Source organism: Trichosurus vulpecula, chromosome 5, assembly GCF_011100635.1.
Source record: "Trichosurus vulpecula isolate mTriVul1 chromosome 5, mTriVul1.pri, whole genome shotgun sequence".
NCBI classification, from domain to species: domain Eukaryota; kingdom Metazoa; phylum Chordata; class Mammalia; order Diprotodontia; family Phalangeridae; genus Trichosurus; species Trichosurus vulpecula.
Genome location: NC_050577.1, coordinates 62021233 through 62045417, shown reverse-complemented (window position 1 = coordinate 62045417; position 24185 = coordinate 62021233). Strand labels below are relative to the sequence as shown.

The window sequence follows — 24185 nt, the reverse complement described above, 5'->3', positions numbered from 1 at the left end:
GCATTTACAATGGAAACTTGTGCTAGCCTCAGTTTCTTCATTCTGTAAAAAGAGGATAATAATATCAGTGTGCCTACCTCAGAGTGGTTTCCAGGGACAAATAAAATAATGCATGTAAAATGCTTTGGAAGCCTCCAATGTCTATATGAATGTCTATTTTTATTAGTCATTACTCTGAAATGACCAGAAAACGTTCCATAAGAGGGCATTAGTCATGTGTATGTGTCATTCATGGAACATTCTGTTATTTCTTAAGTAAAACATTCACGATGATCGTTAAATCATATGGAATCTTTAAGAGTGAAGGTCACCTAGCAGTGAAGTTGTGCTTTCTCTGACACCCTGATAGCAATCAATTTCATTGATTTCCAGGTAACATGAATGTCGTAATCAATAATTTCCAAAAACCGACAGAATTTGATTATAACCGTAGCTTAAATCAGTTTTTTTCTAAAATTAATGATAATACTACCAGGGACATCTGACATAAGGACCTGGATGGAGCCTTTGTCCTTTAAATGACTCAAGGCATCATAGGGCATGTAAAAGGCAAGAAGCTCCCTGAGTGTTAATGTCAATCATTATACTCAAGGCATAATCATTCGGGTCACGGGGCACAGTACGAATGAGATTCGTCAAAATCAGCTTGCTTGGGACAGAAAAAGTGCTTGCTGATAACACTTGCAATCGGGTGCTCTTCTCGATTTTTGGTCAAATGTGTGCTTGGGGGAGATAGAGAGAGAGAGAGAGAGAGAGAGAGAGAGAGAGAGAGAGAGAGAGAGAGAGAGAGAGAGAGAGAGAAGGAAGGAGGGAAGGAAGGAAGGAAGGAAGGAAGGAAGGAAGGAAGGAAGGAAGGAAGGAAGGAAGGAAGGAAGGAAGGAAAGGAGTGGGAAGAAGACAGAAGTCACATCAGCGAGAAAGAGGGTATGAGTGCAATCACTGTGCCACCAAACCAAGAGAAAGCCCCAGCTCCCAGAGCAATTGAAGACATCGCTCTGCCTTTGTGTCGATGCTCCATGAAAAGGGAGTTGGCGTCTTGACTTGATTCATTTCCTCGCTGTCCTCCTTGTGTTGAATATTCAAATCAACGCTCTCTGTAGTGGGTAATTAAAAAGGAAACTCGGTTGATAGAGTAGCTGAGGCAAAGACCCCTGAGAGTGGCGATGACTTAGGTTACCCTTCTGTGCCGGACCTCGCAACCCCTTCGCCTGGCGCACAGAGCTTGGCAGCTGTAACAATTCTCGCCCGTTCCTTTGTCGGCCATTTTTGCCTCGCCTAAGCCGGTGGGGCTGCGTTTTGTACAGAGATGAGGGTGCAGGGGGATGGAGTGGGGGCAGAAGGAGAAGAGGAGGATGCCCATCACCAAAAGCGTCAGAGCCTTCGACCTGAAGGTGTTGCAAGAGGAGGAGGCAGTCGCTGCAGCCCGGGCTACAAATCGCCGTCGCATGGTTGCTATTGGCAACAAATCCACAGAAGAGCCTGCAACCCTGCAGCACCTAGCGTGAAGGTGGCCGCGCCGAGAGCTAGCAAGGAAGCACGAGCGATCTGCGCCTCTGCGGCTGCCGCCTCCTCTGCCGCTTTGGGGGCTCTGGGAGGGGCCGCCGCGTCCCCCAGCCCAGGCTAGGTCTTCCACAGGATCCCCTGGGTGCAGGGGAGAGAATGTGGCCAGGCTTTGGGGTGTGGGATGAACCTCAGGCGTCAAATAATGGGTGTTGGCGGCCTCTGCAACATGGCCGCTCTGCGTGCGGAAGGAGGGGTTTGGTGCCTGCTGGTTCTCAGGCCTCACTCCAATTGCTCCCGCCCGGAGAACACCCAACCCCTTCCCGGTTTTTCTGTTTCAGCCTGTGGGTTGAGCTTCTACCACCCTCACTCTCCTCGATGGAGACCTTTTGGAAACACATGCTTTACCCACTTATATCCCGACCTGGCCTCTTGGCACCGCACCGCTTCCCACCCCCACCGCACTCCCCATCCCCCTCACCATTTAGGGATTTTGTTGAGAACCTCCAAGAGGACTCCCAGAGAAGGAACGCAAAGGAAGCCGAGAATAGACGGGTAGAATCCCCCGACACAAGACTGTACAGAAAGGGGTCCATCCGGGTCTCCTGATCTTGGTTGCACCAGGGCAGAAATAAAAGCCCTCAAATCCGCAAGCTCACTCCATTTCTGCTTCTTCACCACCCTCCAAGCCCTTTGAGATATTATTAGCTTTTCGCGAATCTGGGTAGAATTGTGATGGGGAAGTTTAAGAGATGGTGGAGGGGGGGGTGGGCTAGAAAGGAGGGTCAAAGTGGGAGTAGTAAGGAGAGAGGAAAGAGAGAGGGAGGGGAGGGGGAATATTTCTTGGAAAGTTAACAGGCAGCAATAGACTCTCCTAAGGAAATAAAGTATTCGGAGCTACCAGAAAAGACATAAATTCTGGTGTCTCCCCGCAGAGGTAAAGGAAAACATAGCTCTATGGTTGTGTGTGATTCCAATTATGATCCAAAATTGATATTTCCATCTACTCCTAAAGAATGAGCGCTAGAACGGAGGTCGTCCCTTTCACCCTCCCATGACCACCAGATAAGGTCCTGTTTGGTTCGTTAGTTTCACTATCAGAGCTATGGAGTCCAGAGGAGAAATCCTGCTGCGGACCCAGAAGTCTGTAGGTAGGCAAGGGTGGGCGGGGCTGGAAAGAAAAGGACAATCTCGGTGGCTGAATATTAATTATGGCGACCCGGAGCTTGCAGAAGAGGAGAGTTAAAGGAAAATCTGATTTTTAAAAATAGCATTAAAAAATATACAACAGTGTGTCGTTGTGTGAGGTGTGACTTTCAGCTGCGCGGTACTGAACAGCCGAACGATCAGCCACCAAATGGCGGCTGCTGTAGCCTGCGCCACAGCAAAAGAAACATGCAGTCTTTCAGCATTTGCCGACTCTAGGCCGCTTTCCCTTTCCCTTTGTCCTCCGTCTCCTTCCCGTCTTTCTTCTCGCGCTTTCGAGGTACGTGTGGGGTTGATGACTTGCTGCTCTTGGGAATCTGGTAATCCCAAGGGCCCTACGATCTAGTCTAGTTGTCTAGTCTGGACGTGAATTTGACGATATTAATTTTGAAGATGACTCTCCCTCCCTTGACCTATCTATATCTCCTCCCGTCCCCGGTTCCATCTGTATCCCGGGACGTAGGGAAATCCAGCGCCTCTAGTACTCGTAGTGAAGTGGCATTCCTATCTGGGTAAATAGAAGATTAAAAGGAAAATGTGGGAGGCAGAGACGGGCGAAGGGATGTACAGTATCTTTCTATTCCAGGTGTCAGTTTGCGTTTGCCCGATGCATAAATCCAGGATTTGTCTTCCCCAGATTTAAAATTCCAAATTTAAATTTTAAATGCACACTCCCCCACTCCCTCCGCACCCTTCTCACACCTATTATAACCTCGGGAATTGGTCTTCTCTATCTCCCTCTTGTTCTCCTCCAAGTGAGCCAATTTCCAGGCAGGTAGTCTCAGCTAAATGAAATATACCCGCGGGCACATTGTTTCTTTAACTACCCCATCAAAAACCCCAACTATTCCACATTTACACTGCCAGCAACCAAAAGAAAAAGAAGGAAAAGAAAAAAGAAAGGAAAGAAAGAAACTAAACTCCAAATGCCCGACTGTTGAGGCAAAAAAAAAAAAAAATCAGAAAAAGGTTATGAGAGATTAAGACTGGCGGTAGTTACTGGCGGTGATGGGAATAGGGAAGATGCCAGAAGGGAGAGGACGAAGCGTGACAATGGTCCAGCTTGATCATCTATACCGCTACACTTCTCCAGAAAAATCGCCAGACTCTCAGTTCTTCCCTAGAAAAAGCCTGCTTTTGAGGGAAGGGGCAAGATTCTTTTTTTCTGACGAGCTCCGACGTGGTGTGTTGGGGCAGTGGGGCAGTGGCACCGCGGGTGCCTGTGCAAACGTCCCTTCCCTCAAGATTTTGGATCTTTCAAGCTCGATAAGTCCAGACCTTCCTTCTCTTTCTGTCCGCTGGCTGCCCCGACCTCCTGCAACCCACCCTGCCCTTTAGGGGTTAGGAAGAAGGAGGTCCTCCAGCCCCACTGGACTCCTTGAGCCGGGCTCTTTTTTTTTCTTTTCATCTCGGCGAGCAGATCTTAGCAGGGAAACCCAGCCGTGTGCAGTAGCACGGAAAAGGTAAGAGGGTTTTGTAAGGGCGCTCTTCTTGTCGGTTTCGACTTGGTCTCCCCCTCGACGTGGCGCGCGCTCCCGGGCCGGGTGGAAGGAAGCTCCCCGTGGAAGCCCTCCACCTTAGGGAACCCCGTGCCCGGCGTCTCTGCCTACTTCTTCCGGACGACTTCGCTTTCCCACCTTCCAGCGGCAGATGCAGCCTTGTCGATTCCCTTTCAAATTTGGCGGGACCCGAATCGGAAGTTCCGAAGGCTACCAGGGAGTAGAGCAGCGCACGCGCAAAATGGCCTCTCCTCCTGCCTCCTCCTGCGCCTCTGTGCAGGCTCAGCCCCCAGCCTTGAATGCTGGGCGGTGAGAGCCCCGCGAAGCCCAAGCGGAAACCCGAGGCATCCGCAAGCACAGTCCTAGCGAAGCTCCATCTCCGCTCCTGCAGATAATCTCTAGTTTGTAAAGGAAAGGAAGGGAAGAGAAAGCTGGAAGGACAAGGGCAAAGGGGGGCTGCTTTCGCTGCAAAGGGTCCTTGGCAGCCAAGGAGCCCTCAGCCAGAAGGCGGACGCTGTCCACTTTCCGGATTTCTTCGGCTCACGTGCAGCCCTATCTCTCTCGTTCGCTCCATTCCCCCCCGACTCCGTGTCCCCAGCTCCCCAGGAGATGGTAACCTTTCCCCAGCACTCGGAGTCCTTCCCATCCCCCAGGCTCTCGACACTCCGACTTTGGCATTCTTCTCCATGCGAATTAAGTTCCCCCTGTTCACACTGCTTAAATACACCTCTGCCCTCCAGGGACCGGCTGAGGTGTTTTTCAACTTTTGAAAGCAGTTGGATGGCTGAATAATGCTCCCGGGCTTGCTTCTTTGGAGATCTGTCAAGTACAAAGAGAGACCCTGGTTTCAACGTGCGTTTGGCTCCCTAAGCACCATAGGCTCGATCCCAGCAGGTATTTCCTATCTCTCTGCAGCTCTTCACGAGGCTGGGTGTTCAAGGCTACCTCCGCCGGACCGCTGCCCAACTTTACAAGGAAGAATGGTATATCAGAATCGTTTTCTCTTCCAGAGTAGAGTTTGGATTGTCTTCGAAATTACTTTTATCAAAAGATTGAATCTTGATAGTCCTCCTGGAGTCAATATGATCAAGAAGACACTTGAGGCTTGGGCATTCATTACTGATAGATTCTTCTCTGGAGTAGAGGGTGAAGCAGCTAGAAGAGCAATTAAGAAAAAAAGGGACGATGGGAGTACCGGGGTGGGGTGTTGGGGGGGGGGCAATTCTCCAATTGTATTTCAACTTCTTCATAAAATTCCCAAAGTACTTCTTTGCCATTCTTTCAAAGATTGTTGGGTTCTCTTGACTTTCAGACACTGAGGATGACCCGAGGAAGACAGAAAATGACAGGGAAGTCGCTCACATGGAAACTCTTGAAAATGCACACGAAAGAAAGGAAATTTGGTACAAGTAAAATAAAAGGAAATCCGTTTCAAGAACCAAAAGTAGAAGAAAAAACGTTAAAATATTAGCAACGGAAACAGGAAGCACTCAATGACTGAACCTTTTCTGAGAATTTCATCGTCAAAATTAGGCGATATTTCTAAGTTATTCCGTGGAGCACGAGTCATTGTCCGCTTAAAATGTTCCTTTGCATCTTCCCGGGTTGCCATTCATCATGAGAAAATGGAGATTACTTACATTCTTTGCAAAGAACCCCGTCTTTCTGACTACCCAAGAATTATACTGATATCTATAGTGGTAAAATTCGGAATTGCAAAAGTTTATTTTGTCAGAAGAATTCAAGTTAAGTTTTAGGACTGGTAAAGATTGTAGAAACCATCTGATCCAAGCTCCTCAGATGAGAAATTAAGGCAGAGAGAGGTTTAAAACTCTTATTTAAGGTGACACAACCAGTTAATGGGGAAGCCTGAATTAGAATTCTTCCAAGGCTCAAGTCTCTTGGTACAGGTGTGCCTTCCACTTTACCTAGACTCATCTTCTATGCGATTCTGCTTTTTAAGAGAGCGATTAGTGAAATGCTGGAAAATCTGGATCCCAAGAAAATGAGTTGTTTGGGGATATTCCAAAGTTTTTGACAGGAAAATTACCTTTTAATAGTATTTTCTTTCCCCAAAACAACCCTTGGCAACCAAAAACTAGGGAACAATGTATGTAGTTCCTTGTAATTAATGAGCCAAAGTACCTCCCTACCTCTCATTTCAGGTTCAGTGGAAGGAAAAAGATGTAATATGTGATTGTTCATTCTTTAAATGTATGAAGAGGAAATCTGCCCTTTAACAAATCCCAGTACTTTTATTTTTCATCTTAAAATTTCAATAAAACAAAGGTTGGTTACCATATTGAGATAGGTTCTAAAAATAAAACACTTTCTCTCAAATGGTTATGGTAATCCAATTTAAAGATCAAGTTTTTTTCAGATCCCCAGGATGCCAATGCCAACTTCCATGGACACTTTCATACAGGAAAGATTCGAAGACATCAAAAAACTTTTCCTGGCCTGTACCAAAAAATGGGAAACACTGACCTGTATTGGAAGTTGTAGCTCATTTACCAAAATTCCATGCATTGGGAAAGAAGGTTCAATGAAGTATCGAACCTAGATTTGCCTCTTGTTCTTTTTTAGTTGTTTTTTTTTTTTTGTTTCTGTAAATCCAGTCTCTTAATTTCTCAAGCACCCACATGGACCCAAAGATCAGAATGGGAGGTCTGATAAATCAATGGATTTTTCTCTCTACACAGTTCAATTTATACAGTAGGATAGTCAATATTTCTAAAAAAAATACTTATAAAGTGCTATGCCTGTATATAGCTGATTAGATCTCTGGTTATTTATAAAACAACTCATTTTTTTTTTCATTTAATCCATTTCTATGTGGTGAACATAAATAGGTATCTTCTGCCCAATAATTTAATCAACATTTTGCTTTATGGTGTGGAATTACTAAAATATTTTCGGAAGAAAAACTCTTAAGCCTTTCAGTTAACTTTTCAGGGACCTTCTATTTTGTCTGCAAAGATCACCATGTGAAGTTAGCATCATCTTTGATGTGGATCTCCATGGGGCTTTTTTGTTTTGTTTTGAGCTAGTTTATCAAAAGTTTTACATCACAATAGTCATAACCAGAATCCAGTGGTTCTAGGGGAGGGCAAGTCGTCAGGATATTATCCCCATTTTATTGAGTAACTGAGAATGTGGAGGGTTTTAGCTGAAACAGCCCTTTGAAATTTCTGCAAATTTCATGATTCAGTGGTAACTAAGCATGTATTTTGGAGGGGGAGGAATAACAGTTTACTCCCATTCTTGTTATCCACATATGTGGTGTAAATATATTAGTAAAGTTAGATTTGATATTTCTAAACTGACTTCTAAACAAAATTCTAAACAGAATTACTAAACCTATCTTAATTAATACATTAATGTGTAAATTGAAGTTTTGGGTTCCACTTTGTCCTTTACATTAATTCAGATTTGTACACACCAAATGAAGTTGCGTCAAGACATGTAATTAACTGGCACTATTTGGACTCATAAAAAAATATTTTTTTTTTGTTTCTTTGACAATACTAATGCCCAAAACATAAAAATCACGGAAACCTACATTAATTGGTCTGTTTTCCTCATAGTTAACATACAAAGTTTGGAGAGCAGAGGGAGACCAAAAAAATTGCTTTTATCAGAACTGAAGAAAAATGTTAATTTAACTCGAGAATTATGTGTGGGATAGACACATACCTTGTGTGGAGTAGGTAAAAAAAGAAATTGATTTTTTAAAAAATTATGCTGCTTGTAGATATCACTTTTCAAGAGATAAAGGTATTCTATTTTGTTTTTTAATCACTTCTCATCCCTTGCAAACTTTCCAGAAAAGCAATCAGTTTGTTCTTTTTATGTATTGTATTATTAAACAAAGTACCTTTGTTAGTTTCTCAATGAATAATCTGTTTATTGGCTTCTTTTTGCCAATCAGTTATAAATGAAAGATATTTCTATTTCTACAACCAGAAACTCAATAGTTATCAGTCATATTATAAAGTCAGGTCAAAATAAAATCTATATATTTAGTGACTTCATGGAAGTCCTTTAGTCACTGGAACTTTAAAGAAGGCAGCAAAAATAACTACTTATATGCAAAAGTAATGATTTAATGACTATAAGCAAGACAAAGCAATAGAATTGTGCTTCTTTTGCAGACTGAAGACAATGAAATGTTTAGCTACAATTTTCCCATACAAACATGAAACAATATTCATATAGAATAAACACCCTCACAAATGTATAAATGACGGGTGATGAACACACACAAAGTTCGACCAAAGCAAAGCACGAACTGAAAACAATTGGGGCAGTTCATATTTTAAATTTAACATGCTCTTTCTACTTAAAATTAATACCTTTAGGAGCTTGAAAGTTGCTCCTATTTACAGACATTTAAAGAGAAGGCATTTGTCTTTGTTTGGAAATAATGACGTACCTGTTAAATTTGAAATTACTACTGTACCATATATTAATATGAATTTAGATATATAATGCCTTCATCCAGCAATTGGTCAGTTTCTTAAAATTTCTACCAAGTGTTTTATGTCTATAGTGATTCAACGTGCTTTCTAAAAAACACGATAATTCCATCACACCCAATAATAAAATTGAAATAAAATGAACAAATCATTTCCATATTCCTTGGTTACAGAGTTCTTTTTCCTTCACTGCAACACAATTTGAAAAATAAAAATATATATTATTGGAAAAAAAGACAAACATCACAATAGTTTGCCAACTGCTTTCAAAATAGCTGAATTTGGAATTTGATATCCACACTAAAAATGTTCTCTGCTGATAAGCAAGGCTTAAACATAGGATATCTGCAAGGGTCGAACCAGTTTGGAGAATTTAACAATCATATTTGAGCGCATGAAACACAATGTTTTCTTTATAGTATTTATAAATATATCATACAATACTGTTTCCTGTTATGTCATATACCAATATGGCATTGTACAACAAGCATAATGCCATCTGATTCTTACAAAAGCGAATCATTTAAACAAGTCAGTAAAATAAACGGTAGTACCCGCTTTAGGCATACAGATTGTAAAACTGAAGTTTACTTTCCTTTGATCGGTTCTGCAAAGCAATGGAGAAGTAAAAATGAAACATAAGAATCAAAATGGCTAATATGTAAGAAATTGTTATTCACAGTGACATGGCTACATAGAATGCACCATTCTATGCATATTCTTTCCGTTTTGTTGATTTTCAAGATGAAAAGCACTTGTTTTCTACAGATTCACAAAACAGCATAACAAGAACAATTGAAGAGAATGTGATGTAGGCGTTAGTGGAGATTAACAAACTATGTCCCAATCCTTACATCCAATGCAGAAGATTCCCAAGTCCCGACAATGGCTGTAAAAACCATTTCACAACTTTCCTAGCACAGAGAAAAAAAAATCTTGCCTGCCTCCTCAGAAATCAATTCTTTACAGGAACAATCTTTCATTGCAATTAACGTCCATATGAATGTCACATCTAGTCCATCTTTTATAGCCAAATTCGATGTCACTACAAAAGAAAGCAAATTGGACGATAGTCACATGTATTAGCATCTATAAAGCTGTAATGGCATGAAGATATCTATATAAATCAGGGTTTAATTTTTTGTTTTTGGACAGTCTGAGGGATCAACCAGACGAAGTTGCTGAAGAGCCATTTACTGATGTTTTCCGAGGTCTGTTAGCAAAGGAAGATTGGTGGTTACTGCTAGGACTGCTGCTGGTTCCGTTTATAGTACTGGAGATATGTGGAAACTGAGGATGAGGAGACTGAACTGGGGTACTGGGGCTAGGCAAACATGAAGAGGTGGAGGGAATACCTCCTGCTGGGCTGTTGGCCTTATCACTCCCAGAGTCACTTTCCAGTTCTCCACTATTATTTAAACCATCTCTCTGGTGGCTGATCTTCATTCTTTTACAAGTAGGGCGAACTCTGTATTTCAAAGGAAGAGGTCCATTCTACAAAGTAAATAGATTAAGTCAGTCATAAACCTTTTAAATATTGCTGCCAACCACAACCTCTTATTATTTGATTAGATATTTACCCTTCTCCAGGTGTAAATGTAGGCAATATCCATTAGTGTATAATAATCCTTTAAAGGCTCCTCTTCATACATTACATCAATCTAAGATATAAATTATTCAGTTAATACTATAATAAATAATAACAAAATCAAAACACATTTTTTTTCTTCACACAAGAAAAATTCTCAAACTAATACTGGTACTTCAAAAAACATTGATTTTGAAAACAGACCATGAATTTTTTTTCCCAACTTTATATTATGGGAAAATAGTTTTTTAAAAAGGAGAATAAGGCTTTTTCATGAGCTAAAACAGAATTGTATACTTAAGGATTTCATGCTAGTCACAAATTAAGTATTAGCATCTGTGATTTTGTATTACAAAGTACTTCAATAATCAAAAATTTAAAGCACTATGAATGTTTAGCTGTTTTTACAATTGGTTTAGAATTCAAGAAGAAAAAAAAAAGCCAGCAACAGACTTTAAGTTAACAGAAAATGAAGCATATGAAGATTGTAAAGAAAATCAGTACCTGGAAAGTATTAGGTATGTCCATTTTACTTCTGAGAAACTTCCTTAGATGCATCACTGTCATTGCTGCTGGGCAGCGTAAATATCTTTTATCATTCACCTGAGAGCATATTTTAGCAAAGTTATTTTTTTTAATTCCAGGACTATAAGCTTTTTAAAATGTTTAATTTGGAGTATGTAGACAGATAGTAACAAATAATATTTAGTTCAAATTTTTAAGAATTCCTTGGTAGGTAACATTGTATGAAATATTTCAATACTTAGAATGTCAGTGAAACTCAAATTATAGTTATCTGATCATGCATGTACCAAATGAGTTTAAGTATTTTGTAAAACCATAAACTATCTCTAAAATTGATTATAATTCTTGATTATCAACCTCAAGTAGTTAATAGCAACTAGTAATAATTTTCTGTCTACTTGGTATTATATCCTACTGAAAATATCCAAAGGATAAAATAATCAGACTCTCTCATATGAAGTCTAAAAAAAGTCACATTTTTTCTTCTGCACAAGTCTTTATATAACATAGATTATACCTCTTCCTTAGATTTCTCTTTGTCCTTGTTTATTTTCCGATCCAATCTAAGGAAAGGAAATAGATAAAGATAATTAAAATAATAGAGTTAATAAGAAACACACTAGCAAAAAATAGATTTCCCCCCAGTAGAACTTACCTATTCTGGTCAAAGAATTCAATGGATAAACTTATTATCTCATCATCAGTGATAATTCTCTTATCTTCATCTGCAACTTCTCCCCTGTCTTCATTAGAGCCATTGGCAGCTAGATGGAAATTTTTTATATCTTTAATAAAAAAGTTATACACAAAAGATAACAAAAAGAATGGAAGTTGTCATGTGGTTTCAATTTGGGGTGGATTTTGTTTTGTTTTGCCTTTTCTTTTAAGTCTTTAGCATGTAGTAGGTGAAGGTAAAAATACTGGAAATAGGTTGTTGTTTTTTTAAATCACATAATTCAGGGTTGTTTTTTTTTAAGTAAAAGCTAGAAAGACTTGCCATCAGCAGAAGGATGAGCAGCATAAAAATCCCTTCTTCTTTTCATTTCATCTGAAAGAAAAAAATGTAAATACCATTTTTACCTGACATAGTACTTAAAAATTACAAGATAGTCTATTAAATTTATCTTTTCATTTTGTTACTCACTTTTGAAAAGGCCTGGAACTAATTTGTATACAATATCTTGAAGAGTTTTATCTGACCTGAAAAAATAAAAAAGAAAAATAAACCACTAATTAGACCTAGTAATAGGTGTAAATTATGATTTTCTCTCTTCCTCCGATTTAAAGTTTTTACTGTATTGTGCCATTGTTTAGAACAAGACCAATATATGAAAAACATAATTTTCAGAACAAAATGCATAAGACATTATAATAGAATTTTAAAACTAGCACAATATTTTTCACTTTAAAATATAACAAAATATTTCATATTTATAAATAATCTCTAGTTTCTATTGCATTTTGTACACACACAAAATAGACTCTTTAAAACTTACTAACAATTCCCTGAATGAACAGGCAGAGTACAAAAAGGAAATGTGGAACAAACCACATTTTTATAACTTAATATTGTCTTTCAAAGTTACATTCATGCTGTAACCAAAATGCAATATGTCAAAATTCATTGCTAAAAAGATACTATAAAAGTTGAAATCTTTTTAGTATTATGCTTTAAAAATGAGTATTTCTATCTTAATTTTGAAGCTATCAAAAACATTAATGACACTTTACTCACCATTGAAGAGTAAATTTTCTTTCAAAAGAGAAAGGTCTTAATCAAAGGATCATGAATGCTACAAAGCACACTTTACAAGGAATTCATACCTTATATTCAGGAGTGGCCTGGTTTTGTGAACTTGGACGTCGCAGATAGGACAATACTTGCTGGTCTCCAGGTAACGTACAATACAGGTTTTGCAGACTAGAAATAGAAAAAAAATTAATTTTTTTTGGTTAGTTTTAGAAAGCTTGAGAGTGAAATAATGAAACTAGAGGTAAACTACAGCACAGGTATAGGTTAAAATAAACTTAAATGATGAAGTTAATAATATTTAAATGACCTGAATTAGCATCAATTAACATTTCCAGAAGACTTGCATATTGCACACTTACCTTAATGTAGTAAGAAAGAGCTCCCAATGTTCTTGATGCCCCCAAAGACACCAGATCACCTTTCACCAAACTTTGAAAGGATTATTCTTTCATTTATGTCTACCATAGTCGGTTGGGGGGCTGGACCGGGTTTAGAAGAGAAATATAGACAACACAAGAAACAACAATAGTTTCAATCTGTGTACTTACAGGAATGTAGACATTCTATTATAGTTGTGGCATCGATGAAGTATCCTCCACAAAGCACACACATTAAATGAGGGTTCAGCTCTGTGATTTTGATTCTGGTTGTTCGATGCATTTTTGCTTAATAAGGAGAAGTCCTGAAAAATACAAAAATAGTGACTATAATTTCACAGTGAGGTTTTCTCCAAAATCCCTACACTATGAAAATGTTACCTACACACACACACACACACACACACACACGAAAACTTCAGAATTAATGAAATCCGAAAACATCATCAGATGAACTGTAATAACCGTCTAAAGAAGGTCTTTGCTCATCAGCCTGAATCCATTCCACTACAGATGAATCCAGACCCAACTAAAGCTTCTTCTAGCCCTTCGAGGTCATTCGGGGAGCCCGAAGAAGAGATTGAATGGGGCGGAGGGGCTTTCTTCTATTTGCAGCGGAAGGCCACTGGCAAAGCCCGCAATGGCCCCCGCACTCGTTTCTCAACGACAAGGTTTTGTTCCAACTCTTCCGGCCAAACGCGGGAAAGATATTCCCTAATTGATTATAGGTGCTTCCGACGAGTAGCAGGTCCCAAAGTCAACGGTCTGTCTCTCGGGGACGGGAGGCTGGGGGCAGGGGTAGGGGAGGATGGGTTGGGGAGGGGGGCGGGGGAGGATGGTTATGCTCGGTTCACCTCCTCCACTCCTCCAAGATTGTTGATTTAGTCAGTTCGAGGAGCCACAACTTGCACATTTCTATGCAACACAAAAGGGAAAACAAATCCGGCTCTCTTCGCATCACTGGCATTTCCGGAGCCTGGTCGCCTCCCTAGCTGCTCGAGACGCACCTCGAGCCGAGCTCCTGGGCTGGGGCCTGAGTTCGGGCGGGCCCGGGAGCAGAGCCTTCCCCAAGTCCTCCTTTACTCCCGAGCAGACACAGGGGGTAGGGGATGTGGAAGAGGCGGATCCCGGCGCCTCTGTCTCTGTCTCGCTCCGGATTCGGAACTAGCCTCTATCGGGGTTTCCATAGCAACTTACACTTACACTTGGCATCCGGCCACCGCTGCAACACACAACCCGAGCCTCAGAGAAGAGCCGGGTGTGCGGGGAAGCCCGGGCTGGGCTGCGGGGGGAGGGGAGCAAGCCGCGAAGACCGGGGGGAGGGGCTCCAACGGGAGTTGGGAGGGGGGTGCAGGGCTCGGAGCCTAGTGCGGGCGGGGGAGGAAGGTTCAGAGTTAGTGCTGGGAGGCAGTGCCGGGTTTGGGGCGCGGGGTGGAGGCTAACGAGGGCTTATCTTGAGCTTCGGGGACAGTCTGAGCGAGCGGCAGAGTCTGGGCAAGGGAAAAGCAAGCCATTGCCACTCCCGGCCATTTCGGACACTCTCGGGGGCCTCTTTCCACGTCGACTCGATGCAAGAAGCTTGTTTCAGATCTACACTCTCTCAGTCTCTCCTGTTAGCAATTCGCCAGGGCAAAATTTTCACGAAAGGATTTTTTTTTCCCCAAGAATTGCCAACTGTGCACTTAGCCCCAAACCTTCTGAGCTCAAATTGCAGAGATGTTTATTGAGCTGAATCTCTTTAAACCTCCCTCCTCTAAAATTAAATTCTCCTGCAAATTTGGATGAACGGTAAAAAGTTGGGAAAGACTGGAAACTGAGATCGGCTTGGGGGAGGGAGGGGGTGGAGGTGGGAAATCCGCTTGATTATTTGAACAAACCAAGTATGAAAGCAAGAGAAACGACTTTAAACAGTAGGACTGTGACAATATGCAAAGGACCATGTGACCAGCCCATTCCCAACGTTAAATCAACACCTTGTCAACATAGAGTAGCGACAGGAGTGAAAAACAAATGTCATTTTCTCAGCCTGCAGTTCACAGCAAGCTCTATAAGATGAAATGGCATTACCAACAGATATATTATAGATAAATCACAGGGAGGGACTGTTAGATACGAAACACCAACTGGTAATCCAGTAAATCAAATTGCTGCATGTTCTCCAAAAATACCTTTCTTATTCCCACTCTCCTTTTTATTTCAGCCCTCAAACGGAGCTCATAGGCTCAGTGCCCTGACCTTTCTGACACATATTCTGAAAGTTGCCTTGAAGAGAAACGTGTGAATTTGTGAAACCCACGACATGATGTAACAGTTATTCTAATTTTCTTCAGATTTGGATACATAATAGAGAAACACAATACAACACACCTCGATGTCTAATGTCTTTGACTACTGGCCAACCTACCAAGAAAGAGCTAAAAAGGCTTTTGTTGAAGTGATCACAACTCCAATGATGACAAATAAGAAAGCTTCATTTACTATTACACAACTACCTTTCTGATACATATAAAAGAAAACTCTTAACATACTGAACACAATCAATTATACATTTAAGTTATATCTCAAAGGATTATGTAGTAAAGCAAGATACACATTTCACTGTATCTTGAGTACAAAGATCGCCTCAGTGACCTCCAAAACGAAATTCCCTTTATATATATGGCATGTTCTTCTCCAGAAAGTTAAAGTCCAGAAGGCTGCATTTCACCTTGTAAAAGTATATCACAGTGATTCTTCCATCAATCATTAAATTTATGAAGTGATTCTAATGTGAAAAGCTGGCTACAGTTCTCAGATATCTTATGGACAACCAACTCCTCTCAAATCCCAAATATTCATGAACTGAACAATCCAACAACTATGGAGGGACATCTCTGCTGACTGGTTTAAGAAGTATCCCAAGTGTAAGCTCTAGACTAAAATCTTTGGAAAAATACTAAATCAGGCTTTAAATTAATAAAATTTCCCCATATATGCCAAGAGATTGGTCTCAAATCAGATAATAGTTTGTCATACGGCTAAATATAACCTTGTTAGTTATCTAAGAATTCAGCTCCTTTTTCCTACTCTCCCTTTTGAAAGTTCAAGAAAACTAATGAAGACCTTGAGTATGGTCTTTTTATAACTTAAACATGATTTTAGGAATAGCTTCTCTGTCCTAGAGAGGTTGGTAACACGTGAATAACTCAGTTCCAACACAGAAACTGTCAATTAAGCAAGAAAAAGTGCACCACAATTACAATGGTAAAAATACACAATGGTAAAAACTTGCCATTATAACACACTCAGCCAGGGCTGTCAGTTTTGTTAGAGGCCTGACACCAGTTACGTCAAAATGAAGGAAAACAGAAGCAAGTTCTTATGTTAACAATCAGCTTGGCTATTTGCAATCTAAGAAATGCAAATGAACTCCATCACTGGAGTTTGTAGCTCTATATATGTATGCGGAAAGTAGGGGTTAACTGAAATCTTAGGACAGTTTTGCCAACTTGGTTGCTTAACAGACAACCAAGAAGTTGGATATAATAATTGGTCTACCATGTACAGCTGAATTTGTAAATTCCATTCAACAATGGAGTGTTGTATTCAGCTTTAAGTACACTTTTAATAAGTGCAGAGTTTGACCCAGCCCGATCACACTGCAGTAAAGATAGGAGAGAAAAATGAAGTCAAATATACAAAAGTTGATAATTATGTTCATAAAATTAAGTGCTTGGACAATGTAATCAGTCAATGTATCTGAAAGGAACTCAACTGTTAAGGCATTGTTATGGCATGACCCAGTATAGGTGAAATATTGGGATGCTTAAGCAATTAAAATTCCAATCTACCTTGGTAAAGAAGAGTACAATGCCATACCTTTGCAGAACTTCTTTGGTCATAAGGGTCCTCTATATAAAATAGAGATTCAAGCACTCGTGAAATCCTATAAAACATCTGTCCACACTTGGATGTGTATAAATATCCTTGGAGTTTTCCAAACTTTGTGGAGGTAGGTGCTTAGTTTCCTAGTACTGAGCCTGGACCATTAAATTCACTAAAATTCTTTATGACTCTGAGAATTATCAGGGTCTCTTAACTGGTCTTCTTCCAATTATTAATCATAAATTGCTGGGAAAAGCATCTCAGTATTAGGCTGTCAAGGCCAAATGATTACACACACATGCCATCAACTTTCCAGTACCCTCTCCTACACAATCCTATGACCTATACAAGCATCAAGCAAACGTTATAATACTTACAAGACTTTAGCAAGGCATGCTTCTAAGCGTACCCCCACACTGGAGTTTAGAAAGAAAAAGTAGCTGTGGGGGTAGGGGGAGTGCGAGGGGAGGGGAAAGAAAAAAACCTTACACATGCTAACATACAGTCACCATATTCGCTCCAAAATAGCTCCCAATCTGAAACTGTCCATTTCTCGGTGATCACAATACAACTGATTTTTAAAGAGAACTTCTTTTAAAACTGACCCCCAGGTAATACCACTCTAAAAACTTTCCCATTTTAAGCACAAATGCAAGAGACGTTGGAAACAACTGGGAACCGCCATCTTAACAAGCCATCCAATTTCATACAAGTGTTTGTCCAACTTAAGTTAATAACATTTTTGTTTGAACTCTCTTCAGCGTAACACCCACCTTGGCGGGATCGCTGCCCCCCACATACTTCATCCCTATAATATGGGGACGTTCTGTGAATGTTTAAACACCTCAAAATACATTTCTTTGGGAGAGGAGGGAAACCACTTGACCCAGGCAGCTCCCGATTTCAGGAACCGGTCCCCGTTTAATCAAAATCTGTCTCTCAACAAAGGGCGCTGCGTCCAGGGGAGCTGCAAAGCCTGGAAATAGAAATATTCTTCTCGGGGGCCATGTGCATCGGGAGGTTTTAGAGGGGAGCTCCGGGGAGAAAGGAACTAAAATGTGAGGATGTTCGTGCGTCTCTGAACTGAAGTAGGTGGAGGCGAGACTGAGGTAGAGAGCCTGGTGCTGGTGGTGGTTGTGGGTTGTGAGTCTGTGTGTCGGGCGCTGTGTGCCTCTGCATGTGTGTGTATGTGTGTGGGTCTCGGTGTGCGTGTGTGTGTATGTGTGGTCGAAGCCCAGACTGTCAGAGCTTTCTCCATACGGAGCTGGGGAAGGGAGAGGGAGAGAGAGAGAGGGAGCGAGAGAGGGAGCGAGAGGGAGCGAGAGCGAGAAAGAGAGAAGGGGGGGCACCTCGGCTCCGCTTCCAGGCACCCAAACCGTCCCCAAAGCCCCGAGCAGCCCCCTCCGCCACCCGCCCACGGTCCACTAGGCGCCTCCCTGGATACATACCCGGAAAAAGGATCCGGCGAGGGACGATCAGAGCGGCCGAAAAAGACAATGAAAGTTAAAAGTCGTTCAGCAGAAAATGAATGTGAGCCAAGCGGCCATCTTGAAGCGAGCTGCAGACGCTGCTGTCAATGGGCAACGAGCGGAGGAGAGAGGAGCTGCTGCTGCCGCCGCCGCCGCCGCCGCTGCTCGCTCAGCTCATGCTAGTTCCCAAACCCCCCGATCCTCCTCCTCCTCCTCCCTCCTCCTCCTCCTCCTCCTCCTCCTCCTGCTGCTGCTGCTCCTCCTGCTCCTGCTCGGGCTCCGGCTCCTCTCCGAGGGGGGAGCGGGGGAGGGAGGGAGGGATGGGAGTGGGGACGATTAGATTATTCTGTGGGGTGGGGAGGTGTTTCTAATCCCGATCGGGGCTCCCGCTCCGACATCCCCATTGTCTCTCCCCTTCTCTCCCTTTATTATTATGATTATTATTTCATAGTTGTTGGGGAGGGAGGTGTGCAGCGAGGAGCGGGCGGGCTGGGGGCAGTGTGTGAGTGTGTGTGTGTGTGTGTGTGTGTATGTGTGTGTGAGTGCGTGTGTAGAGCCGAGCGGGCGGGGGGGGGGGGGGCGGGGGGAGGAAGGATGAAGACTGGGGGGAGGGGGCAAGGGGAGGAGGGTGGAAAAAAAATGCACCGTTGAAGGGAGAGTGGAAACTGACACCGGCCCCAAAATGGCTCAGAGTCCGCCCGCCCCCTCCCCCGCGGCCCCCTCCCCCTCGGGTCACGTGCTCCCCTCATTCCTTAAGGGCGGCCTGGGAATTAGTGTCGGTGTAGTCGGGGCCCCGCGGCCGCTGCCGCCGGCCTCCCCCGGCTGCCCCCTCCCGCTCCTCCTCCCCTCCCCCTCCCCCCTCCTTCCCCTCTCCACCACCTCTCGGCCTCCTCCTCCTCCTCCCCCTCCCTCCCTCCCTCCCTCGCACACTGCGCGGCGGCGGCGGCGCTGGCTGGCTGGGTCTGGCTGCTGCTGCTGCCGGGAGACATTTCTCCACAGCGCCACACACGCCACCCGCTCCGGGTGCGCAGCCCGCTCGGGCCCCGCACGCCGCCACTCGCCGGCCCCTTCTCCCCTCTTCCCCGGGAGCCGCAGGCGGCTCTGTCTCCTCGGCCCCGCGCGCCCGTAGACACTGTCTCCCGCCAAGAAAAGTGCCCGGTCCCCGCCACGCCTCCCGGGACGCGGGCTGCGGCCCGGCCCGGCCCAGCCCGCGGGGGCCCAGTCGCCCCAAGGGCACCGCCTCTCCGGGGTCAGCGGCCCGCACCCGGGAGGGGGCTTGGAAGAGGATGCGGGGTGGGAGGGGGGGGCGTCCCTTGGTCCCCTGGCCCGGCGCGCACGCGCAGGACGGCCGTTCCCCGCGGGACCCGGGTTCCCTCGCGGGGGGCCCTCACGCTGGCGGGGGGTCGGGGAGGGGGCGGGGTCCGAGGCGCGCGGTCAAATTTCCCGCTCTGGATCCGGTCCATTGGAAGCCGAAGGGAGATGCCAAGTTGTCCGTCCCCCCCACCCCCCAGGCCTCCAGGGGGTACCTTGGGGTGGGTCGGCTCTCGGCAGACATGGCCTTGGGGAGAAGGGTCCGCTGGTGTTAGCCCCCACCCCAAGGGCTGCTTGAGTGCTTTTTTCTCCCTGGGGGTGGAGGCTGAGGAGAGAGATCTCGCGTGCTGGGGGCACCCCCCCTCGAGGTGCCCGAGTCCTCCGAGCTGCTTTACCCCACTGGGGGGGAGGGTTACAGTCTGCGCTGGGGCTTCCTTCTTTCCCTTTTTATTTAACATTGAACCCGGCAGAACGGGACTAATTAACGTCTGTGTCCTCATAGCAAAGGGGGAGGGGAGGCATCCTAAACAAGAAAAAGCTAAACCTCAAATCCGCCTTCGGTTTGTGAACACGAGTATCTCAATTTATTAGAGCATATAACTCGATGAAAGTAAGGAAATAACGACGAGGAAAGGAGAGGGCCAGTGAATGAAATGAAGACAGGATAAATGAATAGAACTCTTAAAGAAAACATAGAACGGCATTACTGCCTTCACTTCTATTGTGATAATGTAAAAAAAAAGTCAGGTTTCATAAGTTTCAGACGTACAAAAGGCGGAATTAACACAAATTCTACTAAAAAGGAAGGGATTCGACTTGCAAAAGGGATGGATGGCTTGCGCGAAGGACCGGGAGCGCTGGTCTTCCTCTTGACCCTAGCGGATTGTTACCGTCGATCACATTTGAGTTGCTCTTTCCAGGCTTTTAGCGGCATCTTTAAGTTTTCCCACTAAATCCTAAAATATGTATATAATGTGATAGTTTTAGGATAGAAACATAAAGACTTGTGATCGGAGATGGGTGGAGGGAAAAGGGAGAGCCGGGAAAAAGCACTTTCTAAAGTCCGAAATTCATTGGACTCTTAACATTTAACAAATTAATATCAGTGAAATATTTTTAAAGGCAACCTTCATTTTCCCAAAGGATTTCATCTTCAAATTGGTTATCTGCTTTTGGAGTGGAATACCAGGTTTTAGTAAGACTCTTCTACAGTTAATAGAATGGTAGGGCACATCAAGATGAGATTTCCTATAGTTTTTTTTACAAATGGTCATGCATACATCTCCAAAAATAGTGATCTAATGAATGGTTACAGGAAGAGCAATTCAGTATAAGGAGTCTTTGAAAAACTGTCAAGTTCATCAAATTTTCAACTAATGAACCTTACTTTCTCAAGTAGTAAGAGGAAAAAATAAGCTGTCGTGACTTTGAATAGATCTACCAGGGAAATGTGCATTTCCCAGTCTTCACTTGGTTTTTAAGAAAACATTTTAGCTCCTTTTCCCCTCAGTGTACAAAAGGTTCTATGTAAGTTTATGCAGATGCAAAAGAATTTTTGGAAGTAATGCATAGGACATCCAACTTAATTTTGCCTTCCTTTTGTCACCCAAATCTCAGCTGTGAATAGAAAGCAAATAGGGGCAAGGGTGAGGAGAGGAAGCAATACAGAAACAACATTTTTATAGCAAAGTTTAAGAAAAAATTGGCAGTTTCCAGGCCTACAAATAAAGGGTAGTCAATTTTTAAATTATTCTTTTAAAAGTTTTACCACCTGTTCACCAAATTCATATTTGACTTTTTGATAGCTGAGGAATAGTTTGTTTTTTTTAAATAGATATCTAACATCTCAATAAGTTCAAATACCATACCTGTAATTGCTCCATAGTGCAATTAAAGCTAATGTCAGGGTGGGATCTAGGATCCTCTTTCTGGGGAAGGGAAAAAATGTCAATTAAAACAAGGAAGCTTTCAGCTTCGCTGGTCTACATAAATAGGAAAAACAATAATTATGAACAATACCTCAACATTTAAGGTCACCAAATATGATGGTCGATACAGTCTGTGAAGTTGATTGGTCTAAAACAACAAACACATTTATCAGCCCTCAATTAAAATTAGGAAAACTTCCCACAAACCCTTTCCCACAGTACATCAAACATTACCTTAATCTGATATTCCAAACGCCAAGAAACATCAGTTATAAGGAGGGGGCATCTGCCAATACTGCAAAGTACAATGATACTTTGTATATAATATTTCCAGAAAAACTTGTCTTTCACTTTACACAAGGATGATATTCATCCATTGTCCCAATTTTAATTTGTATGTTTCAAATACTTAACCTCCACCATAAAGTTATAAAATTAAGGAAGGGGACAGCTTATGGCAAAAATGTGTAATGAACTTTATCTTAATAGACATTAACTTAAATTCAATTGTTTCACTTGCCCTGTAGCCCTTTTTCTTTAAGGCAGGATCTTTGTTTTTGTCCTGTGTTTGTTTCATTTAGCAAAGAAACCATTCCCACCAGCAAGTGAAAAGTAACTCAGCTTGATATTATATTCAGTACCTACCTTCCCAGTAGGATTTCCAGAGAATTCTTGTTTTTCTATTAAAACAAAAAAGACATGTCTTTGCAAACGTAACAAGAAGCGAAAATGTTAACTGGTAATGAAAAGAAGTTGAATGTTACTATAACCTGATATTCAGTGCAAAAGAGTTCTATTCTTTCTCTGTCAAATTTGCAGTCTTCTAGACATGTGCTGAAGAAAGAAAAGTCAGAGTTTACTTTTGAAATTTAAATGGACACAACCCACCTATTGAAAAGAAAATGGCAACTAAAATAAATTATACCTCAGAGTTGACTTGTCAGCTTTCTGCTTTCCTGCCTCCAGTATACAAGTTGCAAGTGCTGCATGACTGTGTTTTAATACCAAAGGATCAATATGTTTCAGGTCTGGATGATCTAAAATAAATTGATTACTGATGACACATATGAAATCTTTAATGATACATTCTAAAAGAGGCACCACCTTTTGTCATCAATACACTTATTTAAAATAATGCAACATATAGGGAAGGAAATTCAGAGAAATGAGAGGAGACGAGGTCAACTGCAAAGCAGTAAAACAACTTGATTATTGCCATCGACTAGTTTCAATTAAATAACTGCTTGCTTTCTTTTGCTTTAATTTCCTTACTGAACAACAACAAAAAGTTAAATAGAAAAAAGTTCATTTCTATAGTGGCCGCTGGAAAAAAAGAAACATTAAGATGTGCTGAGTAATCAGAAAATCTACGTGCTTTTCCCTTTTAAAAATTTAGTACTGTATTTTATGAATATTATTTTTTAAAAAGGGAAAAAGCTCATTTCTACAGTGGCCACTGGAAAAAGGGAAACGCTAAGATGTGTTGAGTGATCAGAAAATCTATGTGCTTTACCTTTAAAAAAAAAGTAATACTGTATTTTTTGAACATTGTTTTTAAAAAGGTAAAAAGCTCCTAATTTAAAACAATTTCCCCAAAGCATATTGATACAAGTTGGGTTTTGATGGCTGTATTTGTAGACTTACAACTCAGATACATAATGTATTTATTTAATCAGCTTCAGCTTTCGTACTTTTTTTTTAAACAGACGATTAATTCAAAATCTCAGGGAAACGGAGCACAAAATAGACAGCCTTCTGTGTCCCCCTCCCCCAGCATCCTTTGCATTTATGCCATCACCTAAAATCACCTGCTTCACACCAGCCCCAAAGAGCACAGGTAGGTACTGCACTCCCGCAATCACAGACGGGGTGGTTAAAGAAGGTTCACCTCCTGTGTCCCTACTGTTGTAAAAAGAATTTTAAACTACGTGTTGTTCCCGTGCAATCCTGCAACGAATCCGTGCAGGCTCCTTTGCAGAAGCCTGCAGGATGCACTGCACCGGGGCAACTCAATCTCAACCGGTCCAACGTGGGTCTATCTGCCTAGGACACAGACCCTCCCCGGTCTCCTCTTCCAACTCTTTCTGTGCCTAGATCCAAGGTCTCTTCAGCTCAGCCCCGGGGTCGTGAAGAGCAGGGAGCCGAGCGGATGAAGCCCAACTGTCAAAAACAGCCCCAGCTTCGCCCACCGCTCAAAACCTGCTCTTTTAGGCCACAAACGACCCTTGGACGCAGGAGGTTTTTTGCACCGGAACAAAGAGCCCGGGAGGGGAAGCGGCGCCAGGCGCAGAAGTCATTGGTTGAGGGCAGGTGCCAACTGGGGTCGGGGCGGCGCAGGCTCGGGGGCCCGGGCTGGCCCGGTAGGGGCTGAAGACAGCGCCTGGCCGCGGCGCCTCCGCCTCGGGCGCTCGCTGGCCGCCCGCCTTGCTCCAATCTCTCCCTCACTCTTCGCCAGCCCCCCGGGGACGGGCCGGGCCGGCTTGGAGGCCAGCGGCTTACCTAGCACGGCCTCATCGGCCCGGGCTTCCAGCAGGCTCCGGAAGGCCGCCCGCACAAGAAGCGCGAAGGCGGCGAGGTCGAAGCAGCCGGGATCGGCCAGCATCTGGCAGCCTCTCTGCACATACTCGGAGAGCTCCATTGTGAGCGCCGAGTGACCTTCGACACGCGCACCACGTGACACGCGCCGG

The 24185-nt window shown here is 43.1% G+C and overlaps 2 protein-coding genes across 2 annotated transcripts; both read right to left on the bottom strand.

The window, feature by feature from the left end:
* Window positions 1–8287: 8287 nt before the first annotated feature.
* BMI1 (BMI1 proto-oncogene, polycomb ring finger) lies at window positions 8288–18988 on the bottom strand. Its single transcript, XM_036759907.1, has 10 exons — window positions 18239–18988; window positions 13098–13231; window positions 12621–12717; window positions 11941–11996; window positions 11794–11844; window positions 11452–11560; window positions 11314–11359; window positions 10776–10874; window positions 10264–10344; window positions 8288–10177 (listed from the first exon to the last, which is right to left on the bottom strand). Exons 2-10 carry the CDS (start codon window positions 13207–13209, stop codon window positions 9848–9850), a joined length of 981 nt encoding a protein of 326 aa, XP_036615802.1. The 5' UTR covers window positions 13210–13231; window positions 18239–18988; the 3' UTR covers window positions 8288–9847.
* Window positions 18989–20126: 1138 nt separating this feature from the next.
* On the bottom strand, window positions 20127–24170 carry COMMD3 (COMM domain containing 3). The gene is made up of 8 exons (XM_036759908.1): window positions 23998–24170; window positions 22424–22535; window positions 22269–22332; window positions 22144–22178; window positions 21733–21793; window positions 21590–21646; window positions 21439–21498; window positions 20127–20526 (listed from the first exon to the last, which is right to left on the bottom strand). Exons 1-8 carry the CDS (start codon window positions 24134–24136, stop codon window positions 20467–20469), a joined length of 588 nt encoding a protein of 195 aa, XP_036615803.1. The 5' UTR covers window positions 24137–24170; the 3' UTR covers window positions 20127–20466.
* Between the last annotated feature and the right edge of the window lie 15 nt (window positions 24171–24185).